The sequence below is a fragment of the Gopherus flavomarginatus genome, chromosome 3, assembly GCF_025201925.1.
Source record: "Gopherus flavomarginatus isolate rGopFla2 chromosome 3, rGopFla2.mat.asm, whole genome shotgun sequence".
Classification (NCBI taxonomy): domain Eukaryota; kingdom Metazoa; phylum Chordata; order Testudines; family Testudinidae; genus Gopherus; species Gopherus flavomarginatus.
The window spans coordinates 227529286-227544548 of NC_066619.1; the positions used below are offsets into that span (position 1 = coordinate 227529286).

The following is a 15263-nucleotide window of genomic DNA, read 5'->3' on the forward strand; positions in this document are numbered from 1 at the left end:
CTCTGATAGTACCTGTCTTTGTTCATTTTCAGCTGTAGTTTCGTTGCTAGCTTGCAGTGAAGTCTGGACATCTTCAGGTCCTTCTTCAAACTCTTCTATTTCTTCATCTTCATTCTCATCTTCCCCACTTCCATAATTAGTTAGAGCTTGTGTTTCCGCTTTAGACAAACCTGAAATCAGTCAATGCAAGAGTTTCAAAATAGCTTAGTCACTGATAAGTTATACTGGCTCTTCATTAAAACTCTTGTCCTCAGTATTTCAAAAATTAAAATTCAGACTGTGTTTAACTAAGTTCTCTTCATATTCTGGAATAGGAGATAAGGCAACATTAGATACCTAGAACCTCAATATAAACATGATAAATTATACTGTCTGTAAGAATGGTTATGACCTGTAATTCTCTTGTGAGACCTTTTCCTGGAATGAAAATACGCTACAGAAACCTGACTGGAAGTACCACCAAACGCCACTGCTGTGCTGTAATGTAACTGAGGGTACGTCTACACTAGAGGATAAATTCGAATTAGCTAAAACTGATTTTATAAAACAGATATTATAAAGTCGATGTGCGCGTCCACACTAGGCACATAAATTCGGTGGTGTGCGTCCGTGGTCCGAGGTTAGCGTCGATTTCTGGAGCGGTGCATTGTGGGTAGCTACTGTAAAAGAATGAGGCCAATAACGTCGATTTGCGTCCACACTAACCCTAAATCGATATAGTAATATCGATTTTAGCGTTACTCCTCTCGTTTTGTAGGAGTACAGAAATCGATTTAAAGAGCCCTTTAAATCGATATAAAGAGCAGTGTAGTGTGGACGGGTGCAGGGTCAAATCGATTTAACGCTGTTAAAATCGGTTTAACAGCGTAGTGTGGACCAGGCCTAAGTACTTTAATTTAATTCAAGTATACTTGAACAGAGCAACCATGATGGAAGCAGAGATATTCAAGGGTGGAATAAGGGGACATAATTAGGAAAAATGCAATGAGAAGAGAAAACATTTAGGTGGAATACCCAGGAAAAGTGTACGGATAGCATTTAGAGCTGAACTGCAGAATCAGAATAATAAAAAGGAGAATGAAAGCCATTAGGCCTTGAAAAGATTCATATGACGAGAGATTGAAAAGACTGGAATTATCTGCTTTAGAAAGGAGAGGAAAAAAGAGGGAAATGATAAATATATATAAAACAACAAATGATAAAGAGAAGGTAGATGATAAACTTCCATTTCCCTGCATCTCAACATATGAACATTCACTGAAAAGGAAAATACTTTCTTCAAACAATGCATTAATAGAGTGTAGAACTCCTTGTCAGAGGGTATCACAGAAACTAACAGCATGGCAAGATTCAAAAAGTGATTGGACATGTGGAAAAAAAATACTTACTAAGGGTAAGGAAAAAATCAGAAGGGATGTAAACCACATGCTTCTATGTTTAATACAATCTAACTAGGAGAGATCACGACAAGGCCTTCCCTGGAGATGAAGTAGGGGATTTATCTCACATCTGCCTAATTTGGAGTTTCTTGACTCGTCCTCTGAAGCTGGCTGACCATTGGGACACAGTTTACTAGACTATATGGACCATGGATTTGATGGGATGGGAATTCCTATAAGACACAAATCCATGGAATAAATCTTCTAAGTAGTGGAAGCTCCACTGCTTTTGGCATTTAAACCTAGACTGGACAAGATACTAGAAAATGTAGTACTGGAAACAATCGTGCATAGAGAGGAGAATAAATTATATGAGTTAACAGAAAATTGAGATAAGACCTATTAACCTTATGCATCTATAGCACACATGAAGAGTATATCGTTAAAAATTGTCATAAAATTAGTTCCATTAAATTACAGTAAAAAACTGAGTAACAACCTATCAAAACAATAAAAACAATAAAAAAACCACTTACTTATAGACACCAGACAGTCTTCACTCTCCTCATCTTCCTCCTGATCAGAAGCATCAGATCTCATACTTTGAGGAACTTCACCATCATTGTATATTTCTGATTCTTGTGTGTGTTTAACTGTTTCAGTCTCATCCTTGTCCTAGTCACAAGTAAAATTAAACCTCTATTGAATACATTTTCCCCTTATTCTGGACAAGAAGATTATTGTAACAGGTTTTACTCATCGTAACAATTAAGTGCATTGCCTCTGCTGCACTTAAAAAAAAACAAACTCAGAAGCATCAGGAGAAAAAGCACCCAAAGGAACAGATTAAGTACCTCCTTCAACAATCCAAACATTCTGAGAAAGATTATGAGGAGGACCCACAGCTCTAATTGCCCTCCATTCTTCCTACAAAATTTAAAAATTCACAGAACGTTTTGAAGGAGTGAGGAAGTGGGAGTACAGTGTGAATCTCCAAAAGCAATACACTGACAGGATACCTCACTGGTCTTTTTCTGTTTACAGAATAGTCTCCTTTAGATCTTTATGCTTGGGAAATTAAAATACCTGTCAATTACCAATGAGGATGACAGAGTGTCACTGAATAAGGACTGAAAACTGCTCTCAAAATAAAATGTCACTACAAGACACCAGGTCAAAAGAGACCCACATATGTAACTATGGCTTAGAAGTGGCCCCCAAGCACAATTGTGTGAACGAAATATATGATAATGACTTGAAAACATAACCTGAGTAGTGTTGAATCAACTTTTTTACTATGGGGAAGCTGTAATAATATATGGAGATATACCTATCTCATAGAACTGGGAGGGACCCTGAAAGGTCATTGAGTCCAGCCCCCTGCCTTCACTAGCAGGACCAAGTACTGATTTTGCCCCAGATCCCTAAGTGGCCCCCTCAAGGACTGAACTCACAACCCTGGGTTTAGCAGGCCAATGCTCAAACCACTGAGCTATCCCTCTCCCCAATATAGGGACACTATCTCCCCAAAAGCCGCTCACTGTATACCTTGCAGCTACAGGACCAGCTCTAGTGATAGCTAGAAACACTCCAAATTGCTTTTGGTCCGTTTCTTGCTATAGCTGATCGGCAGCTCCCACACTGATGCCTACTGCATCACAGGGGAAGGATGAGAAAGTAGTTCTGGTTGCTCCATTGCTTGTTTTCCATCTGGTCTATGGAAACCCCAAAGAGAGCAGGACTACTCCCTAGAGTATGCCAACTGGGAATAGCCAGTGTGCAACATGATAACGCTATTCTGCCTTCCCTGCCTCAGGGGCCGAGCAGAGACACTCAGGAGCTAGTTATATCAGGCTCTAGGCTTTTTGGAGGACCTCCGGAGCTGGGAGAATTCCCACTCCCTTTGCTCCATCTGAATAGTGCAAAGGCAGCAGCACAAACAGGACCTCTAAAGTACTGATTGTGGCCACCTAATTATTTAAAAATATGTTCAGCTCTTTGGTTGATACCACTGCCATTTTTTTCTTTGACAGCCCGTCCCATACAACAAGACTGTATGTAAAAATCAAATCCATTTTGAAAGCCACAGAAATATCATGAAAGGCCAGAAGAATCTGATCCTAGACACTAATGTATAAAGGCAACTTCACATAGGTTGTCTTTGGATCTCTCTCTCTCACCCACAGGGTCCTCCCTGCTCAGAACAATACCACCCTTGTTTTTCCTCATAGAAACAACATTCACAATTGCTTAGAGAAGAGTCCTCAGCAGTGTGCCTTTTCTTCGTTAAAGACAGAAAAAGAACTGGGAAAAAGAAGGGCTGTACAAGTATAAACTCTGCCCGTATGCCAGATGTTTTTGAAAAGACAAATCAAATCCAACACATACTTAGTGGCCTTAGACTACTTTATGGAGGCTTGGCGGGAACCAGGCAACTTCAGATCCCAAGGAGACCTCAGAATAGACACCAAGACATTCAAAAGTTTTGAAGACTTTTTTCATGCCAAAGGAGGTGGATACTTAGACCTGGAACCAAAGGATTCCAAGGGTCTAGTCTTCAGGCTCCTACTGTAAGATAGCGCAGCATTGTTCACCATCCTCCACCTGCAAGTAGTAAACCCTGTGCACACAAAGCAACCTCAAAGAATATTCATGTGGAAGGCACAGACAGACAAGGTATGTGACTCTTTATCAACATCAAATGAGTGACACACCAAGCACAAGTTCAATCTTGCCTGCTTGCAGAGATCTACCACAGAGCCTACCAAGACAACAACCCTGAGTAAGAGAGAGGGAAAGAAGGTAGCTAACAGAGCTGAGTGGTCATTCGGAGTCAAAAGAAGTAGGAGCTGAACATCATACAATGGTGATTAGTCAAATAATCGACATAAAAACTATGCTAATCATGAAGGGTGCAGAAAAAGGTTCCTATGCTCACAGCTAGCCATTATCAAGAAGGAGCTGAAAGTGGCTGGAGCCACAAGTCCTCTTTATAACCTCTTTGTTTGGATCTACAAAGTGGCCACTTTGCTCTGCTTTTCAAGATGATTCTGCATTCACAGCACTGAGGGCATACATCCCACAATGAGGCTGCACAGAGGCAGCTTTTGAGAACAAGTACTGAAAAGGAATAATGATGTGGTTCTACTCGGAAGAGAGATACTAAAAAAAAGATATTGAGGAATTCCATGTTTATTGTGTCTATTTCTACATCAATTCTGCTAAGTTTATAAACTATTTTTGTTTGTTTTAAATTGCCAGTCCTGCAAACTACTACTGGCATCTCAAAGTCAATCTTGCTCTTTCACACTCACATCACCATTAACAGAGATCCTGCAGGTCTCACTATGTTTTCAGTTAAACCTGACGTGAAATGTCTTTAATGAGGATGCACAAAGATAACTGAGGGCAGAATCTGGCTCTGCAACAACATTTTAATGCATAAGAAATAGAGTCAAACTCAGTGTCTGTAAGCTGTGATGGCTCTGCTGTGCTAACAGAATGAAAATGAGTAGATCTCGGTCACTAAAGCATACTGCCATTATTGAATGCATGCAGAAGGGAATCTATTGATTAAGGAAGTTCACTTTCTTCTACATAAATATTTTTTCAGAAAGCTGTACTTTAAAAGATAGGTTACAGTACACACTGTGTTTCAGAGACAACTTAAGAGTTGGTAACAGTTTAAGGAGACAGAAGAGGGTATTAAATGATATTTTCAACCAAAATTAAAATTTTGAAACATTTGCTTTCCAAGAATCAGAGCAAAATGGATTGTGTAGAGACACTGGGTTTGTAGGATCACTTTTGTTCAAATCATTACTAAAAATGTACTGAAATGATAACTAATTATTTGGGAAATTCTCTTACAAAAAGGAGTAATGACAGCTACAGTTTTAAAAAATAAGTATAACCTACTTTGTCTTCATCAATATCTTCAGCGGATGAACTAACTCCTACCTCAAGAACTCCCTTTGCCTAGAAGACAACCAATTAAATTATCTTCAATTCTGAATTGAAAATATCCATATTACAAAATTTAGCCTATATATAAATCCACATTTAAATCAAAAATGGCTTTGAAATACTGGAAAAAATTGACTTACAGTCATACCCTTACTTAGAATTATGTTTATATACCATGCCTACTATTATAAATTCAATCTCAAAAATTACAATAAAATATTCTAGCAAGTATTTCTCAAGTCTTGCTGTAGTTTGTGAAGGGATACATCTTTAAATAGGTGTCATCACTATCTGGGAGTTATAATACTCATTCAGAAATCCTTTTCCAGGTATCTTACTGTTCAGTTATATTTTTTTAACGAATTTTTATGACTCTTGTACTACCCCAATTTCACAGATGTTTCTATTTCACATTAAAATGAAATTAGTTGAGCGCATTTTTTTGTTATTTGAGACTTCTAAAGAAAGCTACTAACTAGGGCTTCCATTAAAATACAAAAAGGGAACAACTACAGTATATAAAAGGAAGTGATTAGGTAGGTTGCTTAATGCTATGGTGGGGTAGTATTCATTTAGCTTATACAAAGTATTTTTGTTCTCATTTAGCTTTTCTATAGTAAGTTCATTATGAACCCTGAGGATGTGCAATGACATTCTTCAAGTGCCACCAGGTGATCCCACTGTCCAGAACTAAAAGTGCTCATGATACATCCTGTTGGTATAGATGGTGCCAAGGATATTCTTATCAGCATGACAGGAGGAGAATTTCTATTACATTCTCATTCATCGATTCCAAGGCCAGAAGGGACCATTGTTTTCATCTAGTCTGACCTCCTAAGACAGGACACAGAATTTCCACAACATCATTCCTGTTTGCACTACAGCAGATCTTTTAGGAAAAAAGATCCAAACTTGATTTTAAAATTGCCCATAATGGAGAATCCATCATAACCTTTAGTGTTGTTCCAATAGTAGTTTACCTTCACTGTTAAAAAATGTATACTTATTTCCAAACTGAATTTGTCCACATTCAACTTGAGTGCTTCTTTTTAATATGTTAACATTTTATTTACATTCCTTATTGAAGTTTGTCATACATTCAAGAAACCCTGCCAAAACGGAAACTTTGACAGATTGTTCACTGACACGGCAGCATAAGTAGTCTTTCTGCAAAAACTTTAGTCTCATCGAAGTAGTGGATGGAAGGGCAGAAGGTGCAGAGCAAGAGAGGTGGTGTAGTGGGGAAACTGAAGAGAACAAACTCAGGAGCCCAATTCTACAACTATTTACTCAAATGAATAATCTCAATAAACTTTAATGGGACAACTGACCTGAGTAAACTCACTTGTGCATATTTATAAGGTTGGATCCTATTTTTTGCTTATGAGGAAAAACAGAAAAATGTGATAGGAAGAGCATTATCTCTGACGTCTTCCATGCATTAGGCCACTGAGGACTAACTGTAATTGATGTGCCTATGTACAATCATTTTATTACTGTGATGTCATATTAATAGAAATAAGCTTTCAGAAGTCATGTTCTTTTTTCTAGGAAAAGTTTTCAAAATAATTTTAAGTTAAACATGCACACTAACTGAAATCAGAAAAATTACATGCTTAAAAGAAAAAGCTTAAGCAGTTAACCTCTTTATCGTAAGGTTGTATCACTCCCGCTGCTTCCATTTTACTTTTGCATCTTTGTTTTACAGTAACACTGTTGCTGTCCAAATCTTTCATGAGTTTAAAGAAGGCTAGTTCATTAAATAAAACTTCCGAGATCTCCACAAGAAGATCCTCTCCACAATCCTTTAGTTTTCTACCAGCAAATTTTGCCAGTGAATCCTGTCAAAAGAAAAAAAGTTCTTCAGTTTGAGTCATGATCTTAAAACTGAAATAAAGACTAAATAGCTTTTCCTTATATACCCCTGAAGATCAGAAACCTAGCATATTACAAACAGAGCGAAGCTAGTTAGAAACAGATTGTCTAGGCAGCTTGTTTAAGCCATATTCTGTTTAAATGGAATCCACCATGACGTAACATGGAGCTCCTTGTTACCAGGTCACGGATCTGAATTGGCACCAAGCCTATGGCAGTCGAAAGTCATGATCACTTGACTTTCCAGTAGTCCACATGAAATAAATTTCTAGTTTCAGTATAGCACAAGTGCACGCCCACAAACAAAACCATCATTATCGTTATCTTTAAAGGCCATCTCAGCAGATGTATTTCTCCACAAGTATTTTATTTTAAATATTTGTTCATATTTTATAACGTAGTTGCTGCTTGTTCTGGAAGGTATCCAGGATTCCCAGAACTTGACTGTTTTTTGTATCCATGCATGTAATAGGCCAAAGCACAAGGAGAGGGCAATGCAAATTTGTCTGCTGACATTGCTCAATTCTGTTTTAGAAGAACCATATACAGATCTCTCTCAGTACTGTCAACACACGCAATCCCTGTGGTATGTGGGCACTAATGGAAGGGTGGTTTAGTTTTGATCAAATACTTGACTTTCTGACCAAATGCCAAAAAAGTTACGTTAAAATCAATTATGCTGGCAGCTGGTTCATAGGTTTCAAATCTGTATTTGTGTTGCCAGACTTGCACTACTGTCCCATCCTAAGAGACCAATTGGGAGGGAGATATGAGAAGAGGTGATATTTACGTGAGGAAACAATGTACTATTTTATTAATATGTCAAAGAAGAAGGGAGAAGAGAGGCAAGTGTTTGTGTAATAATTTATGACCTGATTTTCAGAAATCAGGAGGAGCTGCAAATTGCTAAGCACTGTTGAAAATCAAGATCACTATAGTACAGACTTAAGAAATGTTTAGACTAGAGATTGTGTATCTGCTGCAAGTTATCAAATTTGCAATATAGCCCAACACAAAAATTTATGAAGACAAGTTACTGACCTGCAGTATGCCACCAAGTTGCTTATGAAAAAATTTCACAAATTCTTTGCTTTCATCATTTTGCTGTGTAAGAGTCAGGACCATACGTCTTACTGATGTCAACAGCTGAGAAGAGCATATTTCATCCATGTGTTCCTAGCAAATCCCAGGGGACAAACAAAATTATCACCACTTAAAAAAGTGGTCACTATATCATATCTTAAAGCTGACATTTACAGACAGACATTTTTCCAGAGCTGTAACATGTTCTGGGAACACAGCTGAAGCATGGTTCAGTTCCATTCTATTCACATGGCACAACCAGATTGTGTTTTTAACCCAGGTCATAACCTTAAGGGCCCCACACAGAAGGAATTATAGTGAAGACCTTATTTATATAAAATCTAAGCCCAACCTAGCTGTATTCCGCCTTTCCAATATAGTTACTTCACACCAGCCACCAGATATTTTACAACTATCTTAGGATCTTCAGATACTCCGTGGCTGTGAACATTTAAAACCCTATATATGCTGGAGGGCATGGTTAAAAGATATCTACAGTTGTAAGCCTCTTTGAATTCATAGGCAAACCTCAAAAGTTCCCACCATCAGGAATTGTGTTAAACCATCAGGATACAGAGCGTTTAAAATGTCAGCCAGTAGGAATTATTGTCACAAATCTAACTAATTTATGTTGTCTACAGATTACAGTGGTGACAACATCAGAGTAAGATTACTCGGAAGTTGATCATTTCTGCATTTACACTTCAACTTGAAACAGTTCATTTTAGAGTAGATGGAGTACAAAATTTGTCTTAAATTGGAAACCTAGTTTAAACCGTACATATAGAGAAGCTACTGCTGCTTCATAATTTGTTTTGTACAACTATGTTGTGTGATTTTTGTTCATCAAGAAAATTGTTCCGAAATAAAAATCTCTTACCTTCAGAAAAGGGATGACTTCTTTCATAATTGCTTTGATCTGCCGGTCAAGCTGCTGAGTATCTATACGAGGACATGGAACAGTAGAAACTTCACTAGGCTGTGACACACAGTGACTCTCCCCAGTAGATGGACCTTGTAAAATAAAGTGCATTCAAACCATAAGATCTCTATTTAATAAGTATCAGTTTCAAAAAATACACTGTACTTTTAAGTTAAAACTGCACGTTTAGTTATAGCAGAAATCCTATGCAATTAAACTAAAATTACAATAAAGTATAATTAAGATGGAAATTAATTGTTCGGTGAATAGTTCCTGATATTATGTACAGATACTGTTTTCAAACAAAAAATAAAAATATGCACATACCTTCTAATTTAACAGCAGAGACACACTGGAGATTACTACAGCAGCCCTCTGAGTCAAGGGTATTTTCAGCTTCAGTTTTCATGCGCTCATATTCCCTCATCCTAGCCAATGCCTGATCTAAGTGAATCACAGTGTTGCCTATGTTTAGAGCAAAAATACTTTTTGTAAGTTTTTTTAAATTCTACATTAAGGTACACATGTGCAAACACAATGTGCCTAACTGTAATAATGAATTACAAAGTAAGCTTATGTTTAAGTTCAAGAGGCATAATTACTTAGAATACAGGAGGTATATATTTCAGAGTTAGTCAAAAGTATTTAATGTTTCACATATATTGTTTAATACTGACAATTAATGTAATGTTTACCAAGATCATCAGTGGCAAAAGGTTCAAAATTTGAAGATGTCGACATGGTACTGCCATTGTCCGCATCATTTTGTTCATAATCTCTACTTGCTCCTGTGTCAAACTTCTTCTCAAAGGTTTCCTAAAAAAAACCATACAAACCAAGCATATGCCATGCTTCCTCAATTATCCCAGCAAGCCACTGATTCTCTCTTCACCCTGTCCCTAAGGTTACAAAATGTGTTCCCAAACTTCCATACTTCGAATGACCTAACTTATAGGTAAATTCTTAGGGTAATTCTATAATGATCTGTTTTGCGTCCATATATAGGTAATATAATTGAATAAGGCATTGGTGTTTGGGATTTCTTAAACTACAGAAAGTTTTCAGTCTTTGAGATTCTATTGGAAAGTGCTGTCACTCCCTATCTCATCCTCTCACTCTTGAAGCAGTTTTGACAGCTGAAGGATTGACAAGAAGTGCTAAAAGTTCCTGGTAGAATCTCAGTCTCAGATATGAAGTAATCTGGGCTCTTTACATTAACTGCAGGGCACTGAGTCTTCTTTACTGGCTTTTACACTAGTTTTCGATATTAAATGAAACAAGATTCTACATAATTCCCATGTGAAGATATCCTTTAGCAAGTTTCTTCTTACAAGAAAGTGATGGCTTATAAACTAGTGTGGATTTTGGAAAACAAATCACTATGGTGAGTGCAGCATTAACAACCTGCACAGAAACTGAAAGATGAAGAAATGAATTTCATATTAAACTAGTTTCTGAAGATAAGAACAAAACAAAACAAAAACTCCTTACATCATCAGTTGTAGCAAGACTTTCACTGGGAGTAAGTTCAGAGTTTGAAGCTATCCAGGTAGCTGAATTCAGAGACTTTGTGCATTCTCCTTTTTCATTGTTCTCAGATATATGTCTAGTCACTATATCCTAGAAAATATAATGAATCTTAAATCTATATTGTGAATAAAGTTTATCCAATTCATAGTGTAAATAAAATGTTTTGCATACCTGTAATGCATACAATGCTCTTTGCCTCAAGTAGTCTGTATTTAGCAGCTGAAGCTCATGGAAAAGTTCAATAAGAAAATGTGGACGAGATTCATTTTGAGATATCAGAGTAGCTACTTCAGAATAAATGGTGTCTCGCAAAGCTTCGAACATGGAAAGATCACTACCAGTTTCTGTAGAGGAATAAAGGAGCCAATCTATGCTCATGATATTCTTGATAGTTCTCTCTCTATTGACATATACCTCAATTATATTTGAAAACTTCATCTTGGATTTGGTTTATATTTTAAACAGCTGTTTACTGTTTCTTAAAGCTTCCTGAAGGCTACAAAAATTTAAAACATAATACAATTATATTTTAGACAAGTGGTTTTCAACTTTTTTCCTTTGCAGACTCCTAAAAATTTTTAAATGGAGATGTGGACCCCTTTGAAAATCTTAGAATCTGTCTGCAGACCCCCAGGGGTCCACAGAACATAGGTCAAAAACCACTGATTTAGACTGTTTGCCTTCATGTAAGCATTTATGTATAACATAATAATTAAATTATATTATACACTCCAATGTTTTAGAAATCAGGACTAGCTTTTTGTCTGTTTTTTTTCTTTAAGTTTCTGAATGGCAACTTTAAAGGTGTGGAATATAATTGAGTACATTATGTACAAACATATATGTGGACACAGGTTTCGAAAGTAGGTAGACCACTTTTTAAAAACTAGGCCTCTTTAAGGTATTTCAAGCTTGGCACCCAAAATCACAAGCTTCCTTTAGAAAAATCTAGCCTTACACATAAGATATCCTCTTTAAAGAAACAAAGAACAAAGAAAATCTGGTCTGGTGATAATTTCTGCATTCTAAAGACAGGTTTCAGAGTAGCAGCCGTGTTAGTCTGTATCCGCAAAAAGAACAGGAGTACTTGTGGCACCTTAGTCTCTAAGGTGCCACAAGTACTCCTGTTCTTTTTGCATTCTAAAGGTGATATTCACCAAACTGCTGAAGTCCCAACAAAACTTTCTGCAACACTTAAATCCTATTGATATGCTGTACATGGGGAGGAAGAATGCAATGGCTGTGCATGGGAAAAGAGTCTCCCTCCAAACTATGAACAAATTAGTGCAGACGAGGGCCTAGCCCAGAGAACATATGCTTACAGAAATCCAGGGGCCCACAAATGCCAGGGGGCAAAGGCTGACATTCCAGTAATGCTACAATAGGAGTAAATTTCATCCTAGCTTCATTTACGCAGGAGAGAGAGGAGAAGAGAGAGAGTGTGAGTGTGTGTGTGTGTGTGTGTGTGTGTGTGTGTTCCTTTGAAAATAAAGTACTGTACTCCTGAGGGAATTCTGCATCAAAAAATTAAAAATATTGTGCACATTTTAAAATTCTGCATTTGTCAAAATAACACAATTTAATCGCACCATTCTCAATTATTTTGGTAGTTATTGTGTTACTGTGTAATTTTGACATTTTGGTGCAGAATTCCCTCAAGAGTACCAGGGTTCTGTGTGGCACCATCTCGGTGGGGTTTCTGGGTGCAGGGGGAATAGGACTCGGGAGGGGAATTCAGGTGAAGGTGGATAGTGCTTGGCAGTGGGGGGGGTCCTGGGTGTGGGGGGTTCAGCTGCAGTGCTGGGGTAGTGGGGCCAGGGTGCAGCTGATTGGGGCTCAGTTGGGTAGGGAGTCCAGGTGTGGAGGGCTCCCGATGTAAGGGGGGAGGCTCAGGGGGATGGACGCTCCCCCTACCCAACCCGCACACATCTGGACCCCTCCACACCCACTTGAGTCTGAACCCCCACACCTGGAACTCCCCCAGAGTACAGAGCTTCCTGCAGCCAGGTGAGGGTTCTGGAGGTTGATTTGACCCAGCCCTGGCTGCTCAATGCAGGGGAGGGGGAACTCTGTCTCCGTCCTCCTCCTGCCACCCCCACCCCCACCCAGGACTAATGTCCTTGGTCTGCCAGGGCATCCCCAACCCCAGTGATTTACCTCTCCCACGGCTGCCCGAACAGACGCACCTGCGCTGCAAGGGACGGTGAGTCAGCACTCTGTACAGCTTATCTTTGCTTCCCCACAGAAACCATTTTTGTGTGTGAAGCAAAGCGAATCTCTGGGGGGGACGTGTTTCCACATGCATGCAGTAGTGCAGAAGTTCCCCAGGAGTAGTACAACAAGTTCTATTAACTTTACTTACATGAAACAGTTAACTATTTATTTATTTTAAAACGGGTAGAAGGAAGCGTAGTTCTTGGAAAACTCAATAAACATACTGATCCAAAAGGGCCATTCCCTACTATTTTAAAGTAACAGAAGTACTATGGGGTATAGTTCTGTGTTTCTTCTTTAATTAAAATACAGTTGAATGTTTGTGGTTTATAACAAAGTTTACCAAATTATTCAAGAATGCAGACAAATATATTAAATCTACTATCTGATGTTAGTTCAGCAGTCTTACAAGTGTGCTTAAATGCAGTTTTATTTTTTAAAAGACTAAAATATAATGGCTGCCTTTCAACATTTACTGACATACTTAAATGTACTTTGCTTTTCAGGGTAGACTGAATCCAATCATCAATTCTACCAAAGTTGCAGGCTAATAATTAAGGGCACAAGAATGCCCCCTGAAATTAATTTTACTATGTTCTACATGCATATTTTGTATCAAAAGCAGTAGTTAATGCCATTAACCACATTGTACTTTAAATAAGAAAAGTACGAAGTACAAACCAGTTATGATTCAAAGTAGCTGTGTTATCAAATATTCAGCAAAACACAATGTTCTTGTTTTCCTGGAGTGGGAGGAGGGGTTGTTTTGTTTTTTTAAATAAAATACTCGCAACAATATAAATTAGTATACATAAAATTCACTAAAAGAGCTATTGAGAAACACAGTCTAGTTTAGAACAAAAGGTAAGAAAGAAAAGTAAGTAGCTGTGAACAGTTCTGAAGCTAAGCAATTAATGCATTACCTGGGGCTTCAAAGCATGCATTTCTGTTAGACTGCTGCAGTATTCTCCTAGCATGTGCTGTAGGAAAGCGGGGACAAACAGTGATAAAACACAAATATGTGTACGAGAAATAAAGACGGTCTATATGAATCAGTGGGAGGAAGACTCGTTAAAATGACACTAAACTGAACTACATCACTAATGGACGGGAGACGGGAGGAGCAGGTTTGTTTGTTTAGGAAGTTTTGTGTTTTGTTTTAAGCAACTAAAACTAATTATCCTAACTAGAAAAACAAATACAATCTAATCTGGTCCACATTAAATTACAAACACCAAAGATATTCAAAATATTTAACCTAAAACCAAGAATCAGTTTACAAATGTGATAAACACTACAGCCCATATTCTACCCTATCATATATGCAAAGATCCAACTGGAACCTCAAGTGCATAATTTGCCCATAAACTTTTGGATATTGAGACTAAGGATAAACTACAAGGAAGAGAAGGACAAAGTCTGACTAATTATAGTACAGAAGCAATGGATCAAAATCACAATTCTTAAGTGAATCCCCTCACCTGTTTCATAAAGGTCAGAAAGGAAATGGGGGGAATGGGGGACACTTACAGGGACATCATAAGATGTTTGTTTTGATAGAGTTCTTTTTCTCCTCCACAAAACCTTGCTCTACGGAATTAAGTAAAATATACTATTTTAACTAATTTTGGCATTAGACATCTTTTGGGAAGCAGTGTTTCCATCCAAACACTGCAGCATTGAGCCAACATGTAAGAATCTAAAAATGATACGACGTACAATATGTTCACGATACAGGAGTGCAAAAAAGCAAGCAGTGTAAACAGCGAAATGTAAATGCAGATTTTTAAAGATATGACTGTTAAATAAAGATTTACTTTTTTTAAATCCTGAAAGAGTTCCTTTAAATGTGAACATGAATGGAAAGACAAACAGCATGCAGTACAGTATGTAAGTTAAAATATTACGTGCAGGTGGAATCCATCATCTGAAATTCTAACTGGTGTTTTTTGCCATGACACTTTATCTAGCACAACCAGTACCTCTCATAAAATAGCATTAATGAGTACTTATATCTTTCTCCAGAGTGTTTATAGTAAGATTACAGTTGTTTCAAAATTATGTTAAAAGGTAATATTTAGTCTACTTCAAAACACTTTCCACTTTATCACAACATTTGTACAGGAATTCTGAAGATTAAAATGTGATGTAAGGGGTAAATATTTCCTGTGAATCCTATCTACACATTTAGCAAGGACTTTAATAGTGACAGCAGTTAATTAATTAAGCCATGAAGTGACTGTCCCTTACCTGAAAAAACCCTTTAACAGCTCACAGGAAGACTGGTAAAATAC

The 15263-nt window shown here is 37.6% G+C and overlaps 1 protein-coding gene across 9 annotated transcripts in view; it reads right to left on the reverse strand.

Annotated features, from left to right (window-relative positions):
* PCM1 (pericentriolar material 1) overlaps nucleotides 1–15263 on the reverse strand; it is a 94119-nt gene that overhangs the window by 8493 nt on the left and 70363 nt on the right. For 7 of the 9 annotated variants that reach the window (XM_050947259.1, XM_050947265.1, XM_050947266.1 and 4 more), the window contains 10 exons: nucleotides 10927–11099; nucleotides 10717–10845; nucleotides 9921–10041; nucleotides 9553–9690; nucleotides 9184–9317; nucleotides 8262–8396; nucleotides 6989–7186; nucleotides 5298–5357; nucleotides 1916–2054; nucleotides 13–170 (listed from right to left, as the gene is read on the reverse strand). In XM_050947259.1, coding sequence (XP_050803216.1) covers nucleotides 13–170; nucleotides 1916–2054; nucleotides 5298–5357; nucleotides 6989–7186; nucleotides 8262–8396; nucleotides 9184–9317; nucleotides 9553–9690; nucleotides 9921–10041; nucleotides 10717–10845; nucleotides 10927–11099 — 1385 coding nt within the window. Of the gene's footprint in view, nucleotides 1–12; nucleotides 171–1915; nucleotides 2055–5297; nucleotides 5358–6988; nucleotides 7187–8261; nucleotides 8397–9183; nucleotides 9318–9552; nucleotides 9691–9920; nucleotides 10042–10716; nucleotides 10846–10926; nucleotides 11100–15263 lie in introns of those variants that run through there. The other 2 variants (XM_050947263.1, XM_050947267.1) reach the window with 2 other exon arrangements.